Source organism: Nipponia nippon, unplaced genomic scaffold (genome assembly GCF_047370975.1).
Source record: "Nipponia nippon isolate SJK-2023a ecotype South Korea unplaced genomic scaffold, ASM4737097v1 scaffold_2, whole genome shotgun sequence".
Classification (NCBI taxonomy): Eukaryota; Metazoa; Chordata; class Aves; order Pelecaniformes; family Threskiornithidae; genus Nipponia; species Nipponia nippon.
In genome coordinates this window covers 98,417,816-98,444,730 of record NW_028262336.1, presented here as the reverse complement: position 1 = coordinate 98,444,730, position 26,915 = coordinate 98,417,816, and the positions used below count along the sequence as shown (strand labels likewise).

Below are 26,915 nucleotides of genomic sequence, written 5' to 3'. Positions count from 1 at the left end.
GCTTGGCTGGAAGTAGCCCTCTCAGCTCATTCCTACCAGCCATCCTCACAGTGAGGTGGTTTCACTGGACGGTTATTTCTTCAGTGCAGGGAAAACATGTAGCATTTGTTGGAAATGCATCACCCTGCTGTCAGTATAAATTGCAGACTTTTCAAGGGTATTGAAAGATGAGCATCAGTGAATTGAACCAGGACACCTGATGAGTTTGCAGTCCCCAGCTATCCTTTGTACTGCTTTATCAGGGATTGCCACCCCCTTCCCTCTCCATCAGGACCGGTTTAGTGGCTTGAGCAGCAGTTCCTGAACTGGTGCAGTTTACAGCCACGCATAATAAGGTATGCAGAGATCGTGGCCCGCTTACCTTAATTGTCAGATTGGAAACTGTGAGAAGCTGGGAACTGAATCACACGCAGTTCAGCTGTTGCTGCCACGCCACAAAAAGATGATGGAGGTAACCTAGCCGCCCCGGGTGGTAGTCCACCAACGCTTCTGAGTCAGACACCTAATCGAAACATAATAGTGTTCCATTTCACCTGGATTTTAGGAATGTTGTCATTCAGGATCACAGCTGTGTCATCAACACTTATATCAACCCCAGCTTCTTTGGCAAAAAACAAGGAATGCAGAGGAAAGTTCTGTTTATTGTTCCCCATCTCCCCCCACCTGATATCTGCTCTGAATTAAGTTAGAATAAAAGTACGACTCTTCAGAGATTTACCTAAAGAGCAGATGGTTCTGAGCGCTTCATTTAAGTGTGCAAACCTCCTTGGCTTATAGGCTCAGGAGAGCTGCGGTGTCTCCTCCTTTCTGTGTTTGCTCAATCACAGGACGAATGACTGCGTATTTCACTGGGGCTCAAGACATGAGCTAGGACATTCCTAAAATCTCTTGGGAATGATTTTTACAATCCCCAGTGTAATCTTGGATTTTCCCCAAAAAGCTAATTCAGGAGGGGAAAAAAAGTTCTTGTTCAGATCATATGTTTGGAATTGGCAGCGTCTCCTCAGTTCTTCCTGCCGCTGGTTAAATGAAAGAGCTGTTCTTCTCTTCACCTCCTTTTCCATCATACCCAGGAGCCATGTCAGTTATTTAGATGCTTCCTCAGGAGGGAAACGTACAGTAGCACTTTGGCATCTTAAACAGCTCAAAATATATCATTCAAAAGTAATCATTAGCAAAAGACTATTTAGCTAGTGGCAACTTGCAAATATTGTAAAGTTTAAATTAATAGCAACAAGAATGGGAAATGAAATAATCGTTTATTATTCTTGAGAGCCAATTCTGTACACTTTTTATGCCTTGAAACTACTTTCTAATCTTACTATTTAAAAAATAATGACCCAGTCTTATTATTTTCCCTTTTTTTTTTTTTTGCCAACCTATCAAGCCTTAAGTATGCTGGTTTCAAAATGGTTTGAGCAAAAACTCATTAGAATTATATGCTCCATCTGTTTTTCTCATTGGAAGCTTTATAAAATGCTCCCTTAAATAAATCAAAGATAACTGTGTGAAATACTCAAGTAATGTGCTTGTTTTGTTCTGTTTTGTTTTTTGTTTACTCTTTGCAGTTAAAAAGCGCCAAGGAATTAGCAGAAATCAATGGGCATGATGAATCTCAGGCAAATGTAGGTACAGCTATCTATGTATAGATTTAGAGATATATATATATATGCATGCATATGGTCTCAAATTTACTATTTATGTCTTAAAGCTGATAGAATGGCTGAATGATTTGTACATCAGTTTTGAAATGCCTGGGTTTTTTTCCTGAAGCCGTGGGTTCAAATCCCAGCAAACTTCATTTCGAGGTAGATAAATTGGGTTCCATGCAATTTACTTTGTAGGATTTATTTGGATGAGACTTTAACAACCAATGTCCTACTTGCTGTATGTGGGTGTTAAAGATACCATGGAAACTACTGCAAGAGAAATGCTTTGCCTTAGTGTCCTGTCCAGGATTACTCAAGCTACAAAGTTATACCGTTTGTCTCTGTGGCTGCCACCTTGCAGCTGGGCAAGGCTGGCCATATTTTAGTTCTGAGTGAAGTGATTCATATACATGTGTATAATTTGAAAACAGTTTATTCGCACAAGAGGACTAAATTAATTCATTGAGTCATTATTTTGTCCAAAATCGTTAAAGGACTTGTTAAGGTCGTGTTTTTCAAAACCTGCTGCCAAAAAAATGCTTCTGTTAATCCCTTAATGATTGCAGTCAAAACAGCAATTTGGATAAGGGGAGAGAGAAAAAAGGAAAACTTTCCTGCTATGTTTGTCATCCAAACTGTGCAGCTTTGTGTTTTGTCATAAGCATATGAAAATTAAAACTGATTATATACAATATCTTCCTCCTAGGCAAGAGAACTAGCAGCAGTCTGAACGCTAATATATTTTAACATCTATTTTAGTCAATGTGTTGTCTAATGGCACAGCCAGGAAAGCAGTTTTATTTAAAACCTGAATGGAAGGCTCCAATTTGTGAACTGCTTTGTGATAAGGAAACGTTGTCCTCTCTTTTTTAATCCCTTCCTGAATCTCATTCATTGTGGTCTGTTTCCGCAGTGAAGTCGATAGAGCCTCATAGCTCTCAGCATTTGGACAGGAGACATTCAATATTGTCTGATAGCTCCAACAAATCTGCAATTGCAGTCTGTCTGCGCAGCGTCTCATTGCCCCTTTGAAAGATTCTGTTTGCAAACCAAAATAAAGACATTAATCCACTCATGAGCTTGAAATGCTCACATTTGCTACCTAAGAACTTGTCTTTGTACAACAGCTAGTTGCACGTTTCCTAAAGGAATTTAGAAATGTAAGACTTAGAAACTTTCTAAAGGAACTTGCTTCCTCTCCAAAAAAGGTGGATGAAACAATATTTTGCAAGATTGAAATGTTTTAAAGGAAAATTACCTAAATGCTTCCACTTCCATCATTCTGCTCATATGTAACTGGATAAAACTGAAGAGCCTGAAAGTTTTATTTTTATATAATATAAAGGCTGAATTAACATTAAAATGAAACATTTCAATTGTGTAAAGAGAGTGTGTCAGTACATAGGTCCCAGGTATCTAAAACAAAATATTTCATAATCTTTGGTTAATGGTTAGTTTTTCAAAATGTGATGTTTTGTTCCAGTTTGTAATTGCAGGAATTGTTTAAACGCCTGAATTTTCCATGGGATAGAAACTCTATTTTCTGCTCCTCTTTGCCATGAGCTCTTCCCATGATGATCTCATAGACTCCTAAGAAAAGAAGTCAATACCTAAATTAATGGTGAAGAGGGAAACCAGACAGCTACAATTATTGAGTCACAGTTGCAGCCATGTGTTCAACAATTATGCCACCATGAAATCAGAGAAGGCGTAGCAGCGCAAATGGAAATAGAGAAATAGAGGGAAAGAATGGATGTTAAAGCATTCACTAGTAACAAACTTTGCGGTAATGAACTTTGCAGTAACGAACTTTGTAAAATGGAAGTTGAGGTACATTTTAAATAATTGTCAGTTATAACAAATATGTAGTGCTCAGGTGTTGTGCCTTGCAGGTTGTCTCTCCACATCTATTCTCATGGTTCTTGCCCTTGACCGGTGTGCAAATCTGGGATGATCAAAGAGAAAAAGGCTTGGTGGCTCCTATGTGGTTGTTAGTGAGCTGTGATGCATATAATGGGATTAGGACATATTTGTTACAGTTGACAGGTTGAATTCAGCAAATGAAATACCTTTACATGCAGAGCAATAGTGGGAGGTGTTGGTAAGAAAAAATGGCAACGTATGTCTGTACACTGAATACACAATCTAATCTTCACGCTATGGCAGATTTAGATTACTTACTCTGCAGAAAATCAGGCTCCTAGACAGTAGAAACTTTAGGCATAGTGCATACACATCAAGAAAGCCCATACTATAATCTTAAAAAGTTTACTTTCTGCAGTCCTCAGGCTTTCTGCTGATGGCACTGGTCTGCATCATATTTTACATTAGAAAATATTGTTTCTTAAAATAAAACTGGGAAATATTTTTCTCAGCAAAAGCAGATACAGATGAAAATATATACTTAGACCTATCCTGGTGTGTCTTCTACATTTCCATTATGTGAGACCATCCTGAAAGGGAAACAAGGACCTGGACGCCTTTGGAAAAAGAAAAGCATCCCTCCTGAAATGTGCCCCAACTATAAATGGATGAATCTTCATTTTTTTTCTCTTGTTTTTGCTGGAGAATTGAGCATAGTTAACTAAGAGGCTGCAGCAATTGCAACGTTACCCTCCCTGCCATGGCAGTGCACACACAAATCTGGGGGGGAAAAAACAGAAATGTTAGCGTATTGCCAGTACATCTGTTATTTCCAGAAAGCAAAACCGTCTTACAAGGCTCTGTAAACAGTCATAAGGGTGTTTCACGAGTGGCTTGCCAGAGGTACATGCAGTAATATTTGTTATGGCTATTGACATTTCCCATCTATGCTCTGTGGCAGGAAAGGCCAAATGTCAGGCTCAGGCAGTACATAGAGCCTGGGATCCTGGCCTGGTGTTAACAGAGACTTCAACACCCATGACTGCCAGAGGTGCTGTCACTGAGCATTCATTTCCTCCAGCCCTGTGGTTAGGAAAAGATTGCTTCTTGCTTCTAATCTACCCCCATTTAATTTCCTCTTCATTGCTGCATATAATGGTATTTAATTCACATCTCTTCTTAACTGAAGAGAAAATAATGGCCAATGGACAACTATAATTTCAGATATAATCCTCTTCCAGGATGTTCCCAGATTCTTGGGACCTGATTAGTCCCAACCTGAAAAAAAAAATCTTGCCTGGGAGGTGTGCTCTAGTAGAGAACATTTTGCAAACTGAAAATGCTAATCACGTGTTTTGTGGCTAACTCTATAAAGGCAATTTATTTTTCCACTGTTTCTGTAAGTTCAGTGGCTTTCTGTGGAGCCTCTTGTGTATAGGTTAATTCTGCGTTTTGATCAAAGAAAGATCTCCTTTTGCTCACTGCTGAGTTCAGTATACATAGGGCACTGCATGCAAATACAGTTATGTAGCCTTGGTGAATATATCCCTGTTTTGGGGGTGGGAAGGTTAACATCCATGGTATCCCTCTATTATTAATGGAGAAAGGGAGATTTTTTTACATAAGCCTCACTTTAGAAGTAATCAGTGATCTTCCAGGAGTTTGGTGCTCTCCCTTGACAGCTATCTGCCTTCCTTAGGTGGAGGATAGCTCCTGTGAATAACTCCTACCCTTTGTAAAAGTGCCATAAAATGGTAGTGAAGATTATCAATCCTCTGAGTTCAGACCAAAGCAAGAAATGGGTCCTGGTCGCAGAACCATTTTGAATGCCCAGCTTGCAATTGCATGGTAAAGTCTTGACTCTGTTGAAGTCAATAATTAAATTCCCATCAGGTTAAAAAGCGAGGATTTCACCAAAAGACTTTCAGGGTTACTTCATTATCACCAAGGCATAATAAAATGAATATATTTCAGAGGGTGAAACTGATTTCACCACAAGTGTTTTTACCAGCCTTTTGTTCTGTTTGAGTTTCATTGTTTGAACAAAGTAATGACTTTGACCTCGTTCATCTGTCTGCCTCCAGTTAGCATCTCCAGCAGCTTGGACACAATATTCTGTGGGTTTTTCTCCAAACATGAAATCAATAATATTAAGTAGGGATGCATTTTTCCATTTGAATGCTTGAAGCTGTTATCAGAGCATTCCTCAAGTTCAACCAAGCATCTTACATTTGATGTTGATTCTTCCTTTAATTTTTCCCCTCTGTATCTGCTTTTCCAGCAGTTACCAGATGATCCCTGACTCTGAGGAGGAGTATACCCCGGGTGAAATATTTCAACCATTTTACTAAATTGCTTACTTTATGCTACACTGAAAGTGATGTTATCCCTAACTACATTCTAGTTTTTCTCTTTTCACATAGTATGGTTAATCACTGATGATCTTTACCAAAGACAAGTAAAGACAGCTCTTAAATGAGGCTTATTTTTGCAACAAGCTGGGCAAAGATTTAAAAAGCTAACCCCCTTCAATTTTTGGAGAAGTCTGTAATTCCATCAAACTCATCAGAGTTCTGTTCTTCTACTTCACTATGCAAACCTTTAAATAGAAGCACCCAAGGGTACCTGCTGTGAACGTCCCATGTCACTGTATGTGTTAGTACACACCTGCCATAGGATGGGGCACCTCCATGCTGTGTGACTGCCTCACATCAAGCCAGGTGAGATGAAAAGGGCCCTTGAACACAGGGAGAGGAGGGCGAGCTAGAAGAGTGCAAGGCCTGCTCAAATCGTCCCAGTGATTCAGGACTATGGGACAAAAGTTGGTTGCACTTACTGATGAAGATCCCAAGTGGTTGCTGATGCTTTTGCTTCACTTCCTTGTGAGTGCAACAGCCATTTGCTGGCTAGCCCACTCTTCAAAAGGCTTGCTCTTTGCAGAACAACACAGGCTTGTGATAAAAAAATGTGCTCTACATGGCTAACATAAAAGCAGTTTGGGCCTAAAGTTATAGGCCAGCAAACCCCAGCACAGGTTTCGCACATGTCAGGAAACATGTGTTTCTTTTCTGTCTGAGCTTCCTGGGTTCCTGGGGTTCATAAGCTGACGTGAGTCAGGGAGTAGCTGCCTCGGCTTGGCTGGGGTCCTCTGGCCTTGCAGCAGGCATTTCAGGAGCACATGGGAGCAGGTGGGTTCTGCAAAAAGTGAGGTGATGACAGCTGGGTGCATTTGAGGGTAGGGAGAGGATGCTGGCAGCCTTTCTATACCCGAGAGCTCAAGGGTTATGTCCCTCGCAGGGGATGCCAGAAGTTGGGGTTTGATTCTCTCCTCCAACTGAGAAGGTTCAAAGCTGCATTTTCTGAGAAGAGCATGAGCTACGTGCACTCTCCAGCCCCTCTGTTGTAACTGCTCCCCTTTGCAAGATTGTATTCAGTTGACTAATTCATTGAACAAATGCAGTTAATTGTCTAAAGAGAATAAGCAAGAGTAATGGTGCAGTGCAAAGATGAGGATAGCCCCTTGAAGAGAGACATGTGGGGCTTGGTTTCTCATCATGGGTATGTTACGTTGTTAAAAGAAGGTGCAAGAAGCCTGCAACCTGACTGGAGCGAGGCATAAAGCCCCCAGGGACTGCAGAGACCCATTTACTGTCTGTATTCAGGTTCTTCTGTCCCAGTGGGGATAAGACCAGGGGGTGAGGAGTGGCCGTGCCTCTTTCTACTCCCTGCCTTTTCCATTCCAGGCATTTATTTGTAGCCCTTCCATCACTCATTTCTTCTCATTTCCTTCAATTTAAGGCATGTAGAGTACGATAAATTCAAGCAGCTATGACCATTCTCAGATCAGCAGCTTTCTTACCACAGCAGGCATGAGGAATGACCACCTCATGAATTCAATACTGTGAGGCCTGAAAAATAACAGGAGTTTAACTGGCTGTTTAGGACCGTGTTATCAAAGAGCCTGCTCAGCCTTCAGAAGTTCTTACACACTGATAGATCAAGTCCCCCTGAGTTCTCCCCTTCGCTGCCCCAGCACATTAGTGGACAGCAATAGAGTTTCATTAGCACGGTACAGATCTCTCTGCTGGCTGAATCACAGTCTCTGTGGTTTCAGCCACAGTCTAAACCGACGGGGAGCGAACGGCTACAGCAGACCGAGGTATATTCTGACACGGACTGTGCTACCTGAAGCAGATCTGGGCTGTAGCGATAACCCCTTTGTTAATGTGCAGCAAGAAATCACACCACTTCCCTTGTCCCTAATTAAAAGTGTCAGAGTGGCATTAACTTGGCTTTTGATTGGAGTGAATTCCCATCATCTGAGGGAGGAGAAGAGAGAACTCTGAGACACAATGATAAAACCCATTCAGCCACCCACTCAGCAAATCACAAAAGTTTTTTGACTTTAAATTTCATATGAGCTCCACAGGGAGACAGTTCTTCAATGCCCAGAGCTACCTGACATTTTAATAATATCTGATCATTCTGTGCAGCCTTTCATCCCAAAGCATTTTCCCTGAGTATTTATACTGCGCACATACACAGGAGTCATCCCGTCATTTCTAGCGAGGAGTAACATTCAGCCTTATACATATGCAGCTGTGTGCTTAACCCACACAGCGTACAAGGCAGATTGGCTTGTCAGAGCACTCAGGCTCCCCCGCAACCACCTGAAGGATGACAGGCCACCTCTGCTTCAGCCACAAGCCTGCTACCGCAGTCCTGGGGGTTGTACACCACATCCACGCTCCCGCCAACCTGCCAAAGTCCTTCAAGGAATAGACAGCAAAAAGTGACAGAAGCGAGAAAGGAACTTCAATATTCCCAGGAGACGCTCTTCTTGGAAAAAGAGTTCATCATCCTAATCAAGATCCAATCCAAAGGAATGAGAGCTCCAGATTGTTTGTTTCAAGTACCTTTCATATATTCAGATGTGGAGATTCCTGTGAATAGGGGGGTTGCCCTGGGTTTTCAGATACCTAAAATTAGTATCTTTCAAATACAAATCCTTGCTGAAAACCATTCACACTCATAAAACATTTAAGGTTGTTTCCTGCCCCCCCCCCAATGATTTCCTTTTATTTCAGCAAAGACATATTCAGAACAATTCTACGCATCCCAGAAGGGAAACAAATTGCCTTTTTTTTCCTCTCTTCAACTTTTTTTTAGAAGTGCATCATTCTCGAGGAGATTGCTAGAGCAATATTTGTGTTAAAGACCATTTGAAAAGGCTTTCACAAGTTCTCAGTCTCAAGTAAACATGAAGTATCCCCTCCCACAATGACTTCAACAGAGTTGGTGGGCAGGCAATGCTTTCGTTCAGCCAACCATTGGTTTGTTTCAATTCCCTAGCACAAAGTGTGCAAAATGACAATTACCTTTTCCCTTGCAAAACAACTACCTTCACATCACATAAAACATCTGTGTTAAGAAATCAGGAACCTACACATAAATCCAGCTTTAGAAAATGAAGCAACCTGATCATACTTTTAAAAATAAGCATGAAGTAACTTTCATATTAGTCATCTATATTTTGCATATGTACATTCCCATAAAATAGATGTGCTCAAATACAATGAGAACAATATAAAGAGATAGTTTCAATGATAAAAGCATTTTCAGATTATTGCCAGTTGCCTAAACTCAGCAGGTGAAAGTTATAATAGTAAAAGCTTTGTAATGAAAAAGTTAAAAGCATCTCTCTGGCAAATGGATCGGAAAAATAGGATGTCAAGAGCACCATAATACAATAAATCTTCGCTCCTGAAAACACTTCTATCATGTAGGATAAATCAGACAAACGAATCTTAGATGCATAGAGGTGTGTTTGAAGTGCTTCGTTTGCAAGGTCTTATATTCACCATTCTGATTTTTCTTCATTGTTGTTCCTATAATTTTAATGCCAGATAATTTTTCAACCCAGTTGTCAACTGTTTATTTGTTAATACCAGTGCACTCTTAAATTTACAGTTGTGGTAAATTCTATATTAGTGTACTTTAAAAGTAAATTTCTGTATTAGTGTACTTTAAAAGTAATTACAGCGTGCTGTGGCTGACAAAAACAACACTGGTTTCTTCCATAGCACAAAATAAGTTGTCAAGTTTAAGCCTGATCTGAATGAAAAGTTGACACCTGGTCTGTATCATTTCTAATGATAGACCAGTCACAAGCAAAAACTGTTACAACATTCACCAGCAGTGTAGCATATGGCAAATACCTACTTCTGCATCACTAGGTAGACCGTAGAAGCAGAAGGATCCTCTGAGACCCTGGAAAAAAACCACCGAAAAACAAGGGGTTTTTTACTGTATTGGTGACCTGCTGCTAAGTCTAGAAGTAGCACAGGCCGCTTGTGAGAGCTCTGGGTTTGGGCAGATGGTTGGATGCCTCATTCCTTGCTGTATTCTTCTTATACGTGATGCAACACTGTAATTTGTTACTGTAAACTGAGTTATCCCAATGCACACAGAAAAGGCCAAGAAACCTCTCTACATATAGACAGTGTGTCAGCAAGACCACCTAACAGTCTCAGCCACTTCACTGAAATCAACTCTTAGGCTGTGAGGAACCAGGACCATGTAATATACAATATTTCTAAGAAGTAGTAAATTTGCTAGCACAAGATCAATTCATTTGCAGCAACAAAAGAATTATATTAATAAAAGATTATGAGCAATTTTCTAGTCATTAGAGTATTTTTAGAGGAGTAGTCAGCAGAAAGTGAGAAACAGTCACTATAAGAGGACATGCTGAAAGAAGAGCTGTGTAACACACACGATGTTCCTGGAGAATTTTGAGTTACTTTCAGAGTTCAGACACTCAACCAAATTTCAACATGTCACATCACAGCACAGTGCCATAGCAGCCCGTGAAGGGGAACAAGCTCCATTAAAGGAAGAATTAGAGCCATTTGGCCCAAACCAAGCATTGCTGTTGTCGGGAGTTGCTGAATCCTGCAGCCCGACAGAGGCAAAGTGGTCATAGCTCCATGCGAACAACCTGCAGCAAGGCTGAGCACGTATTCCTCACAGGCACGTGCACCAACACATGTATACAACACATGCGTCACGTGCATACATATCCACAGGGGCAGCCACACAGATCAACACAAACTCAGCATTCGTAAACACAAACAGCACTGATGGCCTCATCTTGCTCCCCTTTCTGGCTGATCAAGGTAAAGAGCCATTAGTGGGAAACATATATGCAGACTTACACATACATACAGTGTGGATCCCTCCAGTAACTGGCATTTGACTCAGTCTATCCCATAGCTGACCCCTGCCTCACACATACACTCACACATAAACAGGTCTTTCAATCATTCCCCAGACCCCACGATGTCCCCAGTTGCTGGCTCGGACCCCCTGGTCCCTCCAGTAGGTCACGCGCAGTCTCTCTGGTCTCTCCTGTATCCATCTCAGACCTATGGCCACTTCAATATGTGGCTCCCAGGCTTGTTATCCTACTCAGTGGCTGGTCTGGCTTGATGCTCACCAGTGATCACAGAGCAGCATACACACACACAGAGTGGTCTCTCTAACTGCGGCACCCCAGACAGACGGCTGTCTGACCCCTGGTCCCACTCCAGCTGCTGTGCTTGGACCCCCTTACACACCCCCACGCACACAGAGTAGAGTTTCCCTCACCCAGGAAAAGAGTTAGAAATTGAGTGTAATGAGTGTGATGCACTGATCAGGGCATGGCATGGCCAGACAAGTGTACTGACCAACAACCTGTTTACATGCGACCAGTCCCTTTTAACCCCTTCCTAAACCACCATGATCCCTCCCTTTTCCTGCCTTTTGTTTCCCCACTAAGGACCCTCAACTAAGTCTTGTACTATCCCAAGATGCTCTTCCCCTACATCCCATAACAAGTGCCATACCCCTATGGGCAGTGCCTCCCTCAGTCTGTAAGATGATCCAGAGACAACTTCCATTGACTGGTCTTGATAGGTGTCATGCTTGACCCCTGGGGCTGATGCTCTCCTGTGACAGCCCTGGGAGGAGCTGGGTCAGGGGACTCTCTTTTCTCTGATTAGGTTATCGGGCTTTCCCCGTCTGTGATGGTACTTCTGTCCTTCTTTGTGCTCATGGAGATAAGACTTTAATCACAAATATGAGGAGGAAGCAGCAAGTGATGGTGGTTGGAAAATCCCTCCTGAAGGGGATGGAGGCACTCATCTGTTGATGACACATCCCACATGTTGTTTGATGAGGGCGCAGAATTGGGAAGTTGCAGAGAAACTGCTGAGGCTTATCCAGCCATGGGACTATTACCCCTTGTTGCTTATCCATGAGCTCTGACCCTGCTTTGAGCAGGAGGTTGGCCTAGAGACCTCCTAAGGTCACCTGAGTGAGTTTGTGATTCTGTGATCATCTGAGTCACGATCACTGTCTGTGAGTGTACTCATACATTGCCACATTTGCAAGGAAATCTGATTTAAGTTAAATTTAAATAAGCTCTTTCATTGTAGTTTAGCTCAACTTGGATTGAATAATTTTGTATTCACCATGGATAAGAACATAGACAAGGACAGTAGCCCATCCTCAACTGACAACCATGTTAAGCTGTCAGAAGTTGTCCTGTACCTCAACCTTGCATGTCCCCATAAATTTAAGATGCCTGACTTGATGTGCATTGAAACTATTGCAAGGCTTCCATTCACTTGATTGGAAATTGAATTAGGATCCATTCAGGTTAAAACAGCAAGATTAAATTTTCATATGTGGGTCTGAAGTACATTTAAAGAAAGACCAGCAAAGCAAACAGAACTATACAGAACTATACCAGACTTTAAGAGATCCCCAGGTAAATGAAAATAAATGAAAAATGTGCAGTCTTCATGTCACAGGCCAGTTTATACCCATGTTTGCAGTAGAATCGTCAAACCTGGCCATCAATAAGCAGTTTGGGCAAGCACATCTGAAGTCTAAGCCCAGTTCTGTGGACTCAGAGCAGGTACATGTATGCCTTTCAAGAGCTTAAGGACTGCAGGTTTGGTATCACATGTGCATGGTTCTTTCTTCTATCAAAATCATAGAATTACTTTTTCTTTTCAAGTTTACAGCATCTCTCTGGCCTGCTGTTAATAGCCTGCAAGATTTTTGCTTATGTTTCAGATATATAGTTTTTTCTCCTTCTACTCATTTTCTCCCATAAATCCCCTGGCTGATGAGAAAGTGTGGTGTATGCCTTACATCTAACAACATTCAGTGGTGGCTCTGTCATATGCCTGCTGTGCCCAACATCGTCTTTCCTTCTTCTGCTACTGTTTTAATGCCTCAGACAATTGGCTTTGTACATATAGTACAAACGCCAATATAGCCTGCAAACTCTTCCAGAGCTTGGTAGGATTTTTTTTTTACTGGGTTTTTCAGAAGGCGTAATATTATTTTACCCCTTCACCACACAATTCTGCAGAATCCCGTATACTACAACAAAGGGAATGAGGTCTTTGCAGACAATATGCAAGCAGTCATCATTGCCCCTAGCTTTAAAGGTAATTATCAAATATTTGGATTACCCAGATAGCAGAGGGAGTATTTCAGCTGTTTGGATATTTGTCCTTTGCATCCTGATGACATGCCAGGTGTCTTCAATGTCACATTCATTACATCCCATATTCTGCCTTTCAAGCAGAGTCCTGAACTGATGTGGAACTGCACTTTGGCAGGAGTAGTTTCCAGGTAGAGCAGCTACTGTTCAAACCCTGCTCAGCTCTTGGTCAGCATTTATGGGGAATGGCAAGTCCTCACTTCCCCCAATTTTAGGGATGCTGGCTAGCATATGTTTTCAGGATTACAGAACTTTTTAGGCTAATGAGAACCATTTTTGCTGAAGAGAGAAGCCTCAGGCAAGAGCCGACGTTTTATATTCTGTCTGCGTTTTTTGCACTGGTGCAAGGCTGGCCTGTAGAGGATGACTGATGTCTGGATTGAGAACTTTTTATTTAATATCATACTTTCCCACAGGGCGGAAAAAGAAACCAATGAAGGACTGAAAGACCCAAGTCATCCAGCCTAAATATCTGGGGCTTTCTGATCTGCTAGTGTAGATCTCCCAGAGTGCAGAGCTAGCCTTTTGTTCTACAGTACCTGTGACTATCCTCTGTAGAAAGTCACCACATCTCTTCTGCTCTTCAGGAGTTCTGTGTCTCTCGCTGGCAAATGCAGCTCTCCCAGGAGTTACGCTCTTATTTGCTGTGTCTACAGTGTGGGACCCAGCTGCTCTGTGGTGGGCCATGGTGGACAGTGGGACCAGGCACCTTTTGGAGCAATCCACTTGCCCATGCCTCTGCATTTGCTTCCAAAAGAAGCCAGGGTACATGAGAAAATGACAAAAACCCAACTTCTGTCCCACCTTATGTCCAGGACATGGCATCCATGTACGAAAACTGCCGTGTATGACTCTCCACAGCCATCAGCTCCATGTCAGTGGTGGTGTCAGAGTTCTGCCTGTGGAAATTAATAGTCCATGTGAGAAAATTGTTATTTGCTGTCCTCTGTTTTATCCAGCAAGTTCTCCTGAAAGTTTTCTAGAGACACTCTCTCTCTGTCTTTCCCTCCTGGTTCAAAAGCAGGGAGCCCCAAATCAAAATGCTGGTCCCAAGAGGTGTCTGCAGAATCATAGGGTTTGTCAAGCCCATGAGGGAAATTCGTGTCTTTTCATCATCTGCTGATCGATGAAAGTGTCATTTGCAAGGAAAAGCTCCAAGCTGGCAATGGTGAGAGCATCACACAGAATGGTTGCATTCATGCTGAGCTGCTCTGGAGCTGTCATCATCAAATCGAGCCTCCATGTTCTCCAATACCTGACATAATTTTTGAATGATGAATAGGGCCAGGTCTCTAATGATCTCCAGGTGTGATTTAACCTGGATTAAGCCATCCGCATACTGTATTGAGTTCTTGCAAGGTCATTTCGCTTCTCATAAGTACTGGTTTGCACATGCTCAGCTGTGTTCTTGTCCTTTAATGCAGTAACTGACAGATGGTAGCAAAATGTTCCTTTTATAATGAAACCTGCTGAAGGAGACTGCTTAGGACCTCAGATAATATAATTTGCTAAATAAAGGATGGTCTCCAGGAAAGAAAGGAAATACTGTAATGTAGTATACATTAAATAATTTTCCTCAGGCATCTGGTGATCAGTAGCTTTTTCTCATGTCAGAGACGTGACCTAACTGTTTGTTTCCAATTAGTTATTGCCTCATTCACCTTTGTACTCTTAAAAGTCTTATTTCTGTGGGTTGGTATAAGTAGCGCCTGTAAAAATGTGCAAATTAACTGCATGAGGATTTGTTGTAGAGGCTTCATAGGTACCGGATTTGTATCTGCAGTGTGTAGTCAGATACTTAAGGTTTTCACTTACACTATAATTAGCCTGGTTTCTAGGTGAATTTCACACTCATTTTTAGACACAATTATGCCTGTTTCTCTTAAATCACCATTAATTCCTAGCAGCATTGCTACTGAATCCTTTATGTGACCATGCACACCCTGGATTTTCTCATGGCCTGTGCAAGCTAATTTTGCCTGCTGAATACATCAGAGTTGTCTAATTTATCATCTTCTGTGAGGCATGTACTTTTGAATGGCAGAAACCTCTCCTTTTTAAACCTCCAAGAACCTGCAACCTTCTTCTAAAGCCAGTCGTTTGCTGAGTAGTCATCTTTGCCACTCTTAGTTTCCTCAGGCTCCCCCGTAACCAATTTTTTACACCTTTATCCTCTGTACCAACCCACAGTTAAGGGAGACTTGATGTGACTTCCTTTAGCATCCATTTACACTGTCCTATAAATCATACAAAATGTTCTGCACAGGCTCAAATCTAGGCATTAAATGAGAATCCATCTGTTCGTTGTTCCCAATGGGAATATAGTTTCTTTCTCTGCATCACTGCTTGACAAAACTTCTAATCCCATCTGAAACTGCTAGTGTGTTGTGTTTGGGGCCTGTTATATCAAATACACATCTCTTTGCTCTCTACTTCCCCTCTCAGGAATTGTTATTTTTAGACTGCTTTTCTATCTCTGATGGAGTCAAAAGTTACATCTTAACCTATACAAGCTCTGGTGGCATATGCTGCTCTGCTCTTCTGCTGCAGTATCATGAAATCTGTTATCCAGCTCTGTTCTTCTGATCTGTAACCCCCTTGTCATTACTGCCCTTATGGAGAAATTCATGCGAACAGTTCTCTTATTTCTGTTTCTTGCCTGGGTTTTCTTTCACTGTTCTTGGATGTCATGGCCAGCAGTAGATGAGTGTTTGCATTAGCCTTTGGCTCTATCAGGAGGGGAATCAACAGTACTGGACAACTTAGAGCATACTCCTGCTGCTATAACGCGCCCTGTGCATTACAACACTACAGGACTGTTACTGTCAAGGTGAAGTAGCTGCCAGAGCGCTCAGGCACACCATTATTTTAAGAGGGGATCACCGCAACTTTTGAACTGCAGACTCCCTCCTACCCATAGGTGTCTAAATCTGTGCTAGAAGTTTCCCTTTGCAGTCAATGAGGAATATGAAACAGGCACCTCTAAGGTCCAATTTATTTCAACCTAAAGTAAATAAGTAAAATACATGACTAAAAAGTTATTTCATTTCTACTGACTGAAAAGGCAGCAAAGGCTGACTAGCTTACATGTGCACAACTACACATAGACGTCTGGCCAGGAGATGTGCCTCAGTTGGCCACTACACCTGCAGCAAACCACAGGTGGCTCAATGCATCTCACTCCTCCTTCACTGTGGACTGAGGTCTGTCAGAGCCCCTTGTTGCTGGGGGCTAAGGATACACGTATGCGTGTATGTCACTCAAATGCACATGCAGTTTCTTAGCTGACACATGGCAATTTCCTCTTCACAACATGAGGGAACATTTGAACCCATGATGCATCTGAGCCATCAGGCACTGCATATCAGGCAGCTGCTCCTTGGAGTCAGCCTAAAAGGAGCAGAGAGTACATCACTGAGGGTTTTTTGTGTTGGGTTTTTTTTTTGTTTTTGGGTTTTTTTTAATTGAAAAAAGGAAGTGCCTGACTTTTTACCAGTCTCACAGATTGTGAAGCTTTTAGTCATCTATAAAGAGGCACATTGGACATATTTTGGAGTTTTTGCCTTTTTTTAGAATGGATTATTCACACCTTCAGAAATGCCCTAGAGTGACCCAAGCCCAGTGTCTCTCTTTTATTGCCAAAAATGCTTGCCAAGAGTTTTGGAGCAAAGCACCACCCCAAGTGCATGTTCTAGACAGGCCACATCATTACACCGAATAGTGCAAATTTACTTGCATTTAAGGCTGCCCAGTCCCATGCAGCCTTCAGCTGCTTACCTTGATGCCCCCAATCAGAACAAGAGCACCATTCCTGCACAGTCCCACCTCGCACCACCATATCTCCAACGCCATGCTCTCTGCCTCCAAGGTTTTGCATGGAGCTGCTGAGCATTTCACAGAGCAGATGCAGCAGCGTGAGTCACTGCCTCACCAAGGAACGAGTTACTGCATATTGGTTGCTCCATGGAAACAGCCCATGTATATGCTTGAATATTGTGCAATGCACTTTGAGGCCACTTACATGCCCCTGAAACAGAGATAACTTGTTTACTTCACATATACCCAGGAGAAAAGCAATCTGTGTCACACAACAGCCTGGGTACTTCTGATGGAGCATCTAACGTGATGGCTTGGCTGAGATTGGGATGGTTCAGGCCACCTGTTTGCAGAAAAAGGAGCTCAAAGCAAGAGCCTTGACTTGTTTGCCCTTAAGGCTGGCTCTCTTTCAGTTGTCAAAACAAGGCAGCTTTATGCAAACTGCCTGTTAGGAATGGTCCCTGAAGTGTGCTGACCCCTGAAACATGCCTGGGAATTGTTTGGGACAGGGGCCAACACCATGCCAGGCACTGGTTGAAGAGTATAACAGGGTAGATGGTTGTGCTCTAGTAGCTAGAAACATTGCTAGTGACTGTTGAATTTACTCTTATAGCTGTAGCTGAATGTTTCCATCCATGTTCCCTAGAGGCGGTCTTTGTTTACAGCTTTAATAGCTAGAAAATGTGAGTTTTCTGACCATCCCCACACTTTATTGCACATCTTTCAAGCTGTTATAATGAAGAAGCACTGGCACCAAAGTTATTACTTACTCCACAAGCAAAATTTCCCTTCTTGCAGCTCTTGACATAAAGGTACTTCAAAAAGTGTCTTAATATTCTGCAAACAAATCAATTATTTATAATTGGCTTGTCTTTAGATGTGAATTAAAGTAGTGATCTTTTTTATAGAGTTAAAAGGAAGCAGACAGGTTTAATTGGAGTAAATGAAATCTACATGACCACCTGTTGTTTTTTTTTTTTTAAACTTTATAGGAAATCAACGTATTGACAGTAGCATTGGTCAACCAAGACAGAGAAAAAAATTCAGAGAAACGAAGCCCAGGTCTAAAATCAGAGAAAGAGGCACTATTAATAGGTAAGATAACCCCAAAGAAGATTTTTGAGAACAAAATGCCTTTTAAGAAGTTTTTGGTTTGTGTATGTGTTTACATGCATCTTTGTGCTAATACAAGTAAAAAAAAAATTTTTTTTATTTTTCATCTATATTCGTAATGGCGTTTAGTAAGAGAAATTCTAAAATACAAGTGAACTTCTGCTTTCTGAAAAATTCTGCAGGGTTTAATGAAAGAATTTCAGGTATGAAGAAAATTGCAGGATCTGCATTTAGACTTCCAGCATGAATGTATGAAGACTATTTACATCAAGATGTAGCATGCTAGAATTGTATAACTTGTTACCTGATTATTAGACAAAATGGTGAAGGAGAAGGGGATGCAAATAATATTAGCAAACTACCAAGCAAAAAATATGTATACTGGATGTATTAAGCAAGCCAGATTTATTCTTTTGACATTAGGTGAGGGAATTAGCAATATGAATATTTATAAAGAATACCACAAGGACTGTCATATCCTTTACCTAGAATAAAATCTTTAAAATAAACTCTTAAAGAGTGCCTAAAAGCTAAAGCTTATAGACAGTGGGCCAGCTAACTGGTACCTAGCATTTAGCCACAGAGGAATGCTGGCTGCACCCATGCTACCCTTGGAGGGAAAATGCCCCATTTATATCTGTGCACATTTTGCATTTGGTTTCAGTGGGGCAGGTTTTCATGGAGCCTAAAGGCCCATGGTCCAAAGTGCTCCCTGTGGCATGGTTGCCATTCACAGGAATGCTGACCTGAAAGACCAGGTTTCACTTCTTTGGTTTGGTCTTTTCACAAAATCAGCGGTATCCCAGTAGGTGATAGTTCCAAAACTACCTTAATTTGTTTAAATGTGACTCATTTGCATCTGCTAAGCACCAGAAAAGTTGCTGGTTTATTGCTGGGGCATGGATTCAGACAGTTCAGACCAAAAAGGTCATTTAAAAGTGAAGAATGTATTTAAATGCGTAAAGGGCTTAGTACACAAACTTCCTGTGACTGGTGAGATGTGGAACAGTGGGATGTACAGAAATGTATGAATTGATTTAATTTTGCTTGTTATAATAAAATTTTGAACTTTTAATTGCAATGGACAGCATTTGATCTGTTCAAAGATAACTTCTGTGAGAAGGGTAGCAAGGACGGGATTTTAAGAACAGAATGATGAACTTTTTTTTTCTAGGTCACTCATTTGACTGTAACAAGTGGTAGCAGTGTCCCAAAGTGGATCCCATCCGCCAGCTGTCCAGTAGCACACTCAGATAAACAGTGTAATCTCAGCCCAGATATTAGTGGTCGTAATACCCCCACGACTGGCTCATTGTTATAGTTCAAAGGCAAAAGATTGGTCTGGATAGATTTCATGTTGTCTCTTCCTCTGCGGCATGTTCAGGTGCGGCAAGGGAAAAATGGGCCTTGCCTCCATCCATTCGCTAAGTTTGTCTATATTTTACAAAATTCAATATTGTCTTAGAGGAAAAGAGCATAAAAGAAAAAAAAATACTATAAAGTTATCATGGAACTCCAGTTAATAACTACAAAATATTTTCAAATTACTTTTTCTTTACATTATATGAAAGAGCTAGCTTTGAACATCCTGAATTGAAAAGCCTTGGGAACATGCATAACAAATGCAATGCCACTGGTAAAATGTGATTTGAATACAAATTGGATTGCCAGTCAACCCATCCAAGTGTGATGGTCTGGGCTTTTGCTTCAAGAGCTCTTGTGTGTGTGCTTATGGTCACGCACAGCACAAAGAAGGTAACTGCTGCTAGGACTCGCCATAGTATAAAATGAAATACACGCCCCTCCCTTTGCAGGATCAGAAGTTTGTAAATGCTATCGGAAAAATGAGGGAGGAAAAAAGATGTTCTTTGCAAAGCCAGTCTAAAATGAGTTAAATTTTACTTATCATTTTCAACCGTGGCCAGTATTTGGGGAAAAATGAAATCCAAGATTATCCTAATTCATTCAGCATCAAGAAAGCAGCATGGCCTGCAGTACACAAGATACACTGACCCATTTTTGTCATTTGTAAGCAACTTTAATCCTGGTGTTTATGCTTTAAATATAAGGAACTTCCCCCAGGGTGGTTCAGCTAAGAAACCCATCCAAACAGAGTTGAAAATATTTGCTCTGATTCTTACAGTTCATCTCTCCTCAAACAGTAAGTAACACAAACGCCATTTTGTATTTTCACTGTTTGTTTAGAAGAGGAGAGATTGGATAGTGCTTTTAATAGCAATTCTGATGCCCCAAATCTTGTTTTCCCTGGTCATCATTATTATGCTGTCACTTGATTTTCACTGCAGAAAAAATCTCTAGACGTAGATCCTGACTCCTCCGAAGTCACTTTTATTCGCATACCTTTTACAACAATCCTGTAAATAACAATGAAGATAGACAGAAATGGCGCTCTCTTAAGAGAAAGTAAATAAGTAAATATGTCATAAAGGATTTGTGTTTTCTTCAGCAGCAGTTAGGGGTAATATGGGTTAAGCACTTTTCATAACTAGCATCAGCATAATTACTAGAAAAATTTGAGGGAGTGAGGTTTCTGACAGAATTATATGAAACGTTTTCACAACAGAGCATCTAGTGAAGGGGAAAAAAGCAATAATTTTACCATTACAATATCCAAAATTTTATATTGGTAAATCAAGCATAAAATTGGTAGTTGAAATGCTTCCAGCAAGTCTTTGTTTAGAAATTCCTTTATTCATCAGTATATTATCTTGGTCACTTACTTGCTAACTGCTGTCATTCCTGAAGATGAGCTATTGTGCTTACCATGTTATTATGACTGCATTAAAAATATGCCATTTTGTAATGTTTATTGGGTTGTGTAAGAAAAATAAGAATCATAATTCATACTGAAAAACCTGCAAGAACAGACTATTCAGAATTATTTTGCTTATTTTAGTGATATATTGTCTGAGGTAATTTCAATACTTTGTGTTCATTTGTTTTTAATACAGGTATCATATCCACATTTCTTCACGTCCACCCTTTTGGAGCCAATATTGAATATCTTTGGTCTTATATGCAGCAGTTGGACTCTAGGGTAAAAAAATTTAATCAAAATCTGTTTTCTCTGTAGAAATATTGTATTATTCTTTTCTGCAGGTTAAACTCTTCGTGCGTTTCCATTAGAAAGATAATGGGATATGGGGCTTGGGGGTTTGCAGTCTTTATTCATTCGCAAATTACGGTGCACGTGCTTGTGTTGAGGTCTTTGCCTCGTGCTGCCTAGCTATTCTTTGTGTCAAAGAAGAGCAGAGCTTTAAATGGCAAAGACTAGCAGCTGATTTTATGACACATGATCCTGAAATACAGCTGAGGAGAAAGAAAGCAGAACAAGAGGCAGGTGTAGCCATGGCCATCAAAATGTGCAGAGTTTAGGAGATGACTCCTTATTCTTCTAAAAGTTGTTAGTCATGGGTCACACTGAACATGAACTTTCATGAACGCAGAAATGGACCATGAAGCATACCCTTCATCTGCACGTGGAAGCAGAGAAGGCCTCGTAAAGGAATTGGCTGATCCTATTGCTAAATTCAGAGAAGGTGTGGCCAAGAAAAAAGTGAGGCCAACACACTATAGTGCGCAAAGTGGTTTTTAATGCATCAGTTCGTACAGTCCATAGTCAATACATACCTGTAGATAAGATGCTTTGACTTTCTTTTAAATATCTACTGTAGGATGAGATGAAGTCAAGCCCCAAAAAGGCCTATTCCAGTCCACTGAATATTAAGCAAGTCAAGGGTGAGGAGCTCAGCTGTGAAATAGCCGCCTTTGATCAGGTGAATGCTACTCTAACTGTTAAACGACAGCTCTGCAGGATGCTAGACTGCATGAGAAACTTAGCAGATGCAGGGGTCACTCTGCGGTTAGGCACAGCTCTGATCCACATCTGCCAATACTTCCTCTGGACATGGAGACGATGGTGCTTGCCCAGATCTTCTTGCAACATGGAGTCAGGATGTAGCTATGGTCTGCACCTGGACTCAGAATGTGAGTGGCACTCCTTGTGTGGTGGTCGTTAGACACAACTCCTGGTACTATGTTTTTCTTGAACACTCTCTCCAGCCATGTCACCCATAGCCAAGATCACCTTCCAGCTGCTTTGATGGGCTGCTTTGATGGGCTGCTTCATGCCTCTAGAGGATCCTTCCTCTGCTTCTATGAAAAAGTGTATAGCTAAAAGCAGAGGAGATCCTGAGCTAGAAGCCCACTGGAAGTAAGACACATTGCATGGATGAGTGAGGAAGGATGGTCAGGTTCTTAGGCACTAGGTTCAGGCCATGGCAGCTCAGATTTGCTAGTGCTTTGCAGTCCACTGCTACCCACAATGAAAAGGGAGTAAGGGATGAGGATGGTAGAAAGAGGTGAGAAACTGGTGACTTTCAATTTTTTTTAAAAAAATCTGATTTTATCAAGACCTGATACATCCAGAGCTTCAAACCTGCAACCATTCCTCTTCTGCTTCTCTGTTGCCTGCCTCTGTCACATGTACACCTACCTTCCTTCATCTTGTCCCCAATTCCTGCGGCACCCAGTCTGCCCCGTCTTCTCAGTCGTCTTTCAAGTCCTTCCTTAACACACAGCATTTGGCTAAGTTTCAACTGCTTTTTCCTCTGGCTGACCCCTCCAGCTCTGTATCTCTTGAGTGACAGCAATCATTTAAAATATCAGCTCCTTGGGCTCCTCATTGCTTCTGCCCACTGAGCTCTTCAACTTTGTCCTCCTTCACTGCTGCGGTCCCTTCTTGTGCATGTCCGTGGGCTCTGTCCTTGAATTTCCACTCGCATGAGTAATGTGCTGGCTTCTGTGAGGCTGCCAGGATCAAACCCTTAACTTGCAAACACAGCCTTCATGGAAGGAGCGTTGTCTCCATCTCTCTGAGGTGCGAACGCACCAGCCCCTGGAGCCAGCACTGAACCTACCTGCTGCATAATAAACACGAGCTGCAAAATTTGACCTCGCTGGTTTGTTTTGGAAGTAACTGCTTGTAGCAACAAATTACCGTTTAATAGCGCAATCCAGAGATGCAATCTCAGAGATGAATTTCAATTACTTTCCATGGTTAGCCTGTCATTTGTCACCTGAACAAGAATGGTAAGGTCAGCATACCCGTGTGGGCTGAGGGCTTAGTATAGAGCTCAGATATGTTACCCAAAAGTAACCAGCTATCCGTTACTGCCATAAGAGTACGTAAAAGGTGGACCTGATTACTCTGGAGCTTTAGACTGCCTCCAACACTGATTTTCAGTGCCACCTTTAACAAATCATTTAATCTTTCTGCTGCACTAACCTCTTCAGGAAAATAAGAGGTGATAGATATTTTCTCGCCTCCCTTGGGTGGAATGAGGTATAATTAGCATATTTTATATTTATGTATTGTTTTAAAAAGAAAACTTTTCGCCATGGAAGGTTCCTACTAATATGAATAAGCAGAAATACAGTCATTGCCAGAGAAGCCTATCAAACCATGGAGATACCTGTGGATAATAGGCAGCACCCATAGATTTCTTTACTGTTCCTTTCATGACCACCACTTTAGAAGAAGCAGCAGTAGGATAAAATGGTTCATTTTCCATGACTGTTCATTCCTTGAGTTCCCTTCTGATTATACCAGAAATGTTGCCTTTGCGAAAGTGTTTTCTGCAATGAGAGCATCTTTCCATTAGGAAGGTGACCAGTCATTAAGCTTTCAAAACCATAAAAACATCCTGAGCAATGCCGAGTGAAGGAACTTTACTGCTTAGTTATCTGGGGCTGCTGAACTGGGCCAAACTGGGAGAAGATGGCTCCATGGATAGTCAGCACTAAGTAACAAAAGTGAGCTGATTAAAAATGAAGTCCCTGTGTTAGTTCTTTTGCAAAAGGAAAACTGATGGAGCTGGGAGAAGGATTCAAGAGCTCATGGGATGAGAAGGAAGAATAAGGTCCCATTTGGTTCCTCCTCCTCACAAGCATAGCCGCAACTGTAGTTCTTAGATGGACTTCGTGCCACACTGGGGCAGCAGCCCTGACATAGCACTTGTCTCCTTTTGCAGTGGGATGCCACTTACAAAAGCAGAATCATTCCTGCAAGGAATCTGCACTTGCTTTGGAGTCTGGAAATTCATGTCAGGCTAAGGTTAAAAAAAAAAAAAAAAAAGTTGGTTGTTTTCATCTGGCCTGGATTTTTTTTTCCTCCCCTTATTTCAGTTCTCCATATTCCCTCTTCCCAATCTACAGGGCAGCTTTCTTACTTTAATTTTACCTTTATTTCTTTCTCAGATCTCTGCAAATGAGATAGAAATGCTTTTGATGAGACTGCCACGCATGTTTAAACAAGAATTCACTGGTGTAGGAGCAACACTGGAAAAGAGGTGGAAGTTTTGTGCCTTTGAAGGAATTAAAACTATCTGACTGTGACTAGTAATGAAGCTATGCAGAAGAATAATTCCTAGAGCATGGCAGGGTTATAAAGTATTAAAGTAAGAAATTTGGGTTTGGGCACATAGTAGTATGTTTTCAAAGTTATCCAAGCCTAATTTTAGTTACATTTGTGACGTTCTCGTGTGAGTGGAAATGTAGTTGTGCACCAGTTCCTAAAATAAAATAAAATTTAAAAAAAAAAGTTTCAAAATGTGACAGATCTGTTTCCTATGAAAACTGAAGAAAGATACCACAGTCATAATGATTTCAAAATACTACATGTCCTACATCTAAGAAAAGCTCATTGAGCAACCAGTTAAGGAAAAAGATTGCCCGGTTATGGTCGCTAAGCTACAGCGATGTATATGTAATATGTAGTAGAACTCATTAAGTTTCGTTATTGAAAGTTCTTTCTGTTTAGTAAGAAAACGGAGTAATTTTGCAGTGAGGAAAAGCATACCAAAAGAAAACTTGAAGATGTGTCTGAAGTTATTGTATTTTGTAAATTAAGTTATATGCTGTACCAGGGATTTTTGCCTTATTGAAAGAGGCCTGAAAATGTGATTGGAGTCCTCAAGAATGCTTTATCAAGAATATTATTTTTCTAATGTAACTATTCTCCATTACAAGTTCTTTTAACATGGATTGCATATCAATTTTCATAAACATGTAAATAAGGAGGAAACCAGTGTTACTGTATTGTATTTGGTATGTAACATTCAGGTTTATGCATCAAAATAAATATTCAGTTGCATTACTGTTACAAATTTTATAGCAGATATATTAATTTTTATCAATAAATATGACTTCTACCATATTGTTTGTACAAGTTTTTCTTCTGATGTTTTTGAATTTTTATCAATCCAGCAAAAGTCTCCTGGCACTTACCTTTCTCCTACCTGAACTATTAATTGTAGATAACTTGGTTAAATTAATTAGGCATCAAAAAAGAGTTTGCAATATTAGCTAAGATTAAAATAATTAAAAATATTCATAGAGGAAGTACCAGCAGGGACCTTTGTTTAGCTGACCAGATTTCATTTGTTTTTTCACACTAGCAGCCAGGTTAAAAATGAACACCTTTAAATTTCTCATTTTCAGTGTTGTGTTGGGTAGTCACCATGCATCCAATCAGTTACTCCTCCTAACTCCCAGCTAATGCTTCTGGCCTTTGGCCAGCCAAGGAAAGGAATAACTCATTTTTGGTGATGTCCCTTAAGTCGGGACATCGATGTAAATTATCATTTAGGGTTTACTGTCAAACACACAGTACTCCGGCCCTCCTGTAAGAGCCAGTGAAAGCTGAAGTGTGTGTATCAGCCAAGCCAGAAGAGTATGGAAAGAATCGCTCCTCCCAGAGCCCTGCTTTAAGGAGCTGCATCAGTACAGCATTTAGCATGGTGCTGGGTAAGAAACAGCAGCCCCCTCCAAGTCACACCTCTGTGAAGGCAGAGGAGCCAGCCACAAGAGAGCTGGCCCTATGAAGTGGGGCACCAACAGCAGGAAATAGGGCAAATTGCAACAGGTGCAGGGAGTATCCAGACACATGTCAGAGTGATGTTTCACTCAGGTTCTTCAATAAACAGCAATTAGTGTCAAATGCAATTAGTCACGAAGGAACTCTCCTACATGGCTGTTAGTGATTACTGCTTTAGGACCTATTTCTCTTCTGGCATCTACCTGGAATACAGAAATATTAAATGAAATGTTAATTGTGTACAAAAGGGAAAAAGAAAGAGGCTTAGCAGGTCTATTATGAGAGAAAATTACGCTTTCAGCCAGTACGCACAAAAATTTAAAGAACATACATCTCTATTATGGTTGTTACAGAACCTGTGTTAACGTAAGTTACTCGGGTAAAACTAGTAATTATATGCCAGTTACGTTAATGAAAATTAACTAGTTTAATCCAAATAACAACTCTGTCTTCTCTTGTGATCATACAGATTTATGAATAATTCAGGCAAAAATGTGTTAGGGCTGACAGCTCGTATTTAAGTACTGTAACATAAATGTGTATGGATGGCACTTAGGCTGGGGAAAAGAGATGTGAGAAAACTTTCACCTCAGCTTTCTTCATGCCATATTTATTCATTGTATTCTGTCCTCCCTTTTCTCTTGTGTCCTCCTTTTTTTTTCCCTTTAGCTTGTCTCCTCTCCCACAAAACAACTCCAATCCCAGATAGCCACAAAACATCTTAAAACTGACAGGACCTTGTAACCTAATCACCATATTTGCTCTGCATCTGTTTTCTCTTCCTTTTTCCTTCCTGGGTTTTTCATGTCTGTCTAGACGATAAGTGCTTTAGGAGAGTGACTTTTTAGTCCTTGTGTAGTACCAGCTAAAAGGGAACGTCCTTCACTGGCCTTTAGATACCACCATAGAAGATCTAAACATTAAGTATAAATAGCATGTAGGCATCCTGCAATATCGTAATGTATCAGCTGAGACCTTGAAACTTGGGGGGGATCCTCATGAGGATCAAGTTCAG

At 41.0% G+C, this 26,915-nt stretch overlaps 1 protein-coding gene across 8 annotated transcripts in view; it reads left to right on the top strand.

The window, feature by feature from the left end:
* Positions 1–25,196, top strand: part of ENOX1 (ecto-NOX disulfide-thiol exchanger 1) — a 369,896-nt gene extending 344,700 nt beyond the window's left edge. For all 8 annotated transcript variants that reach the window (XM_087756887.1, XM_087756894.1, XM_087756890.1 and 5 more), the window contains 4 exons: positions 1,569–1,625; positions 17,883–17,985; positions 20,976–21,061; positions 24,283–25,196. In XM_087756887.1, coding sequence (XP_087613013.1) covers positions 1,569–1,625; positions 17,883–17,985; positions 20,976–21,061; positions 24,283–24,414 — 378 coding nt within the window. In that variant the 3' untranslated portion in view covers positions 24,415–25,196. The remainder of the gene's footprint in view (positions 1–1,568; positions 1,626–17,882; positions 17,986–20,975; positions 21,062–24,282) is intronic.
* The last annotated feature ends 1,719 nt before the right edge of the window (positions 25,197–26,915 follow it).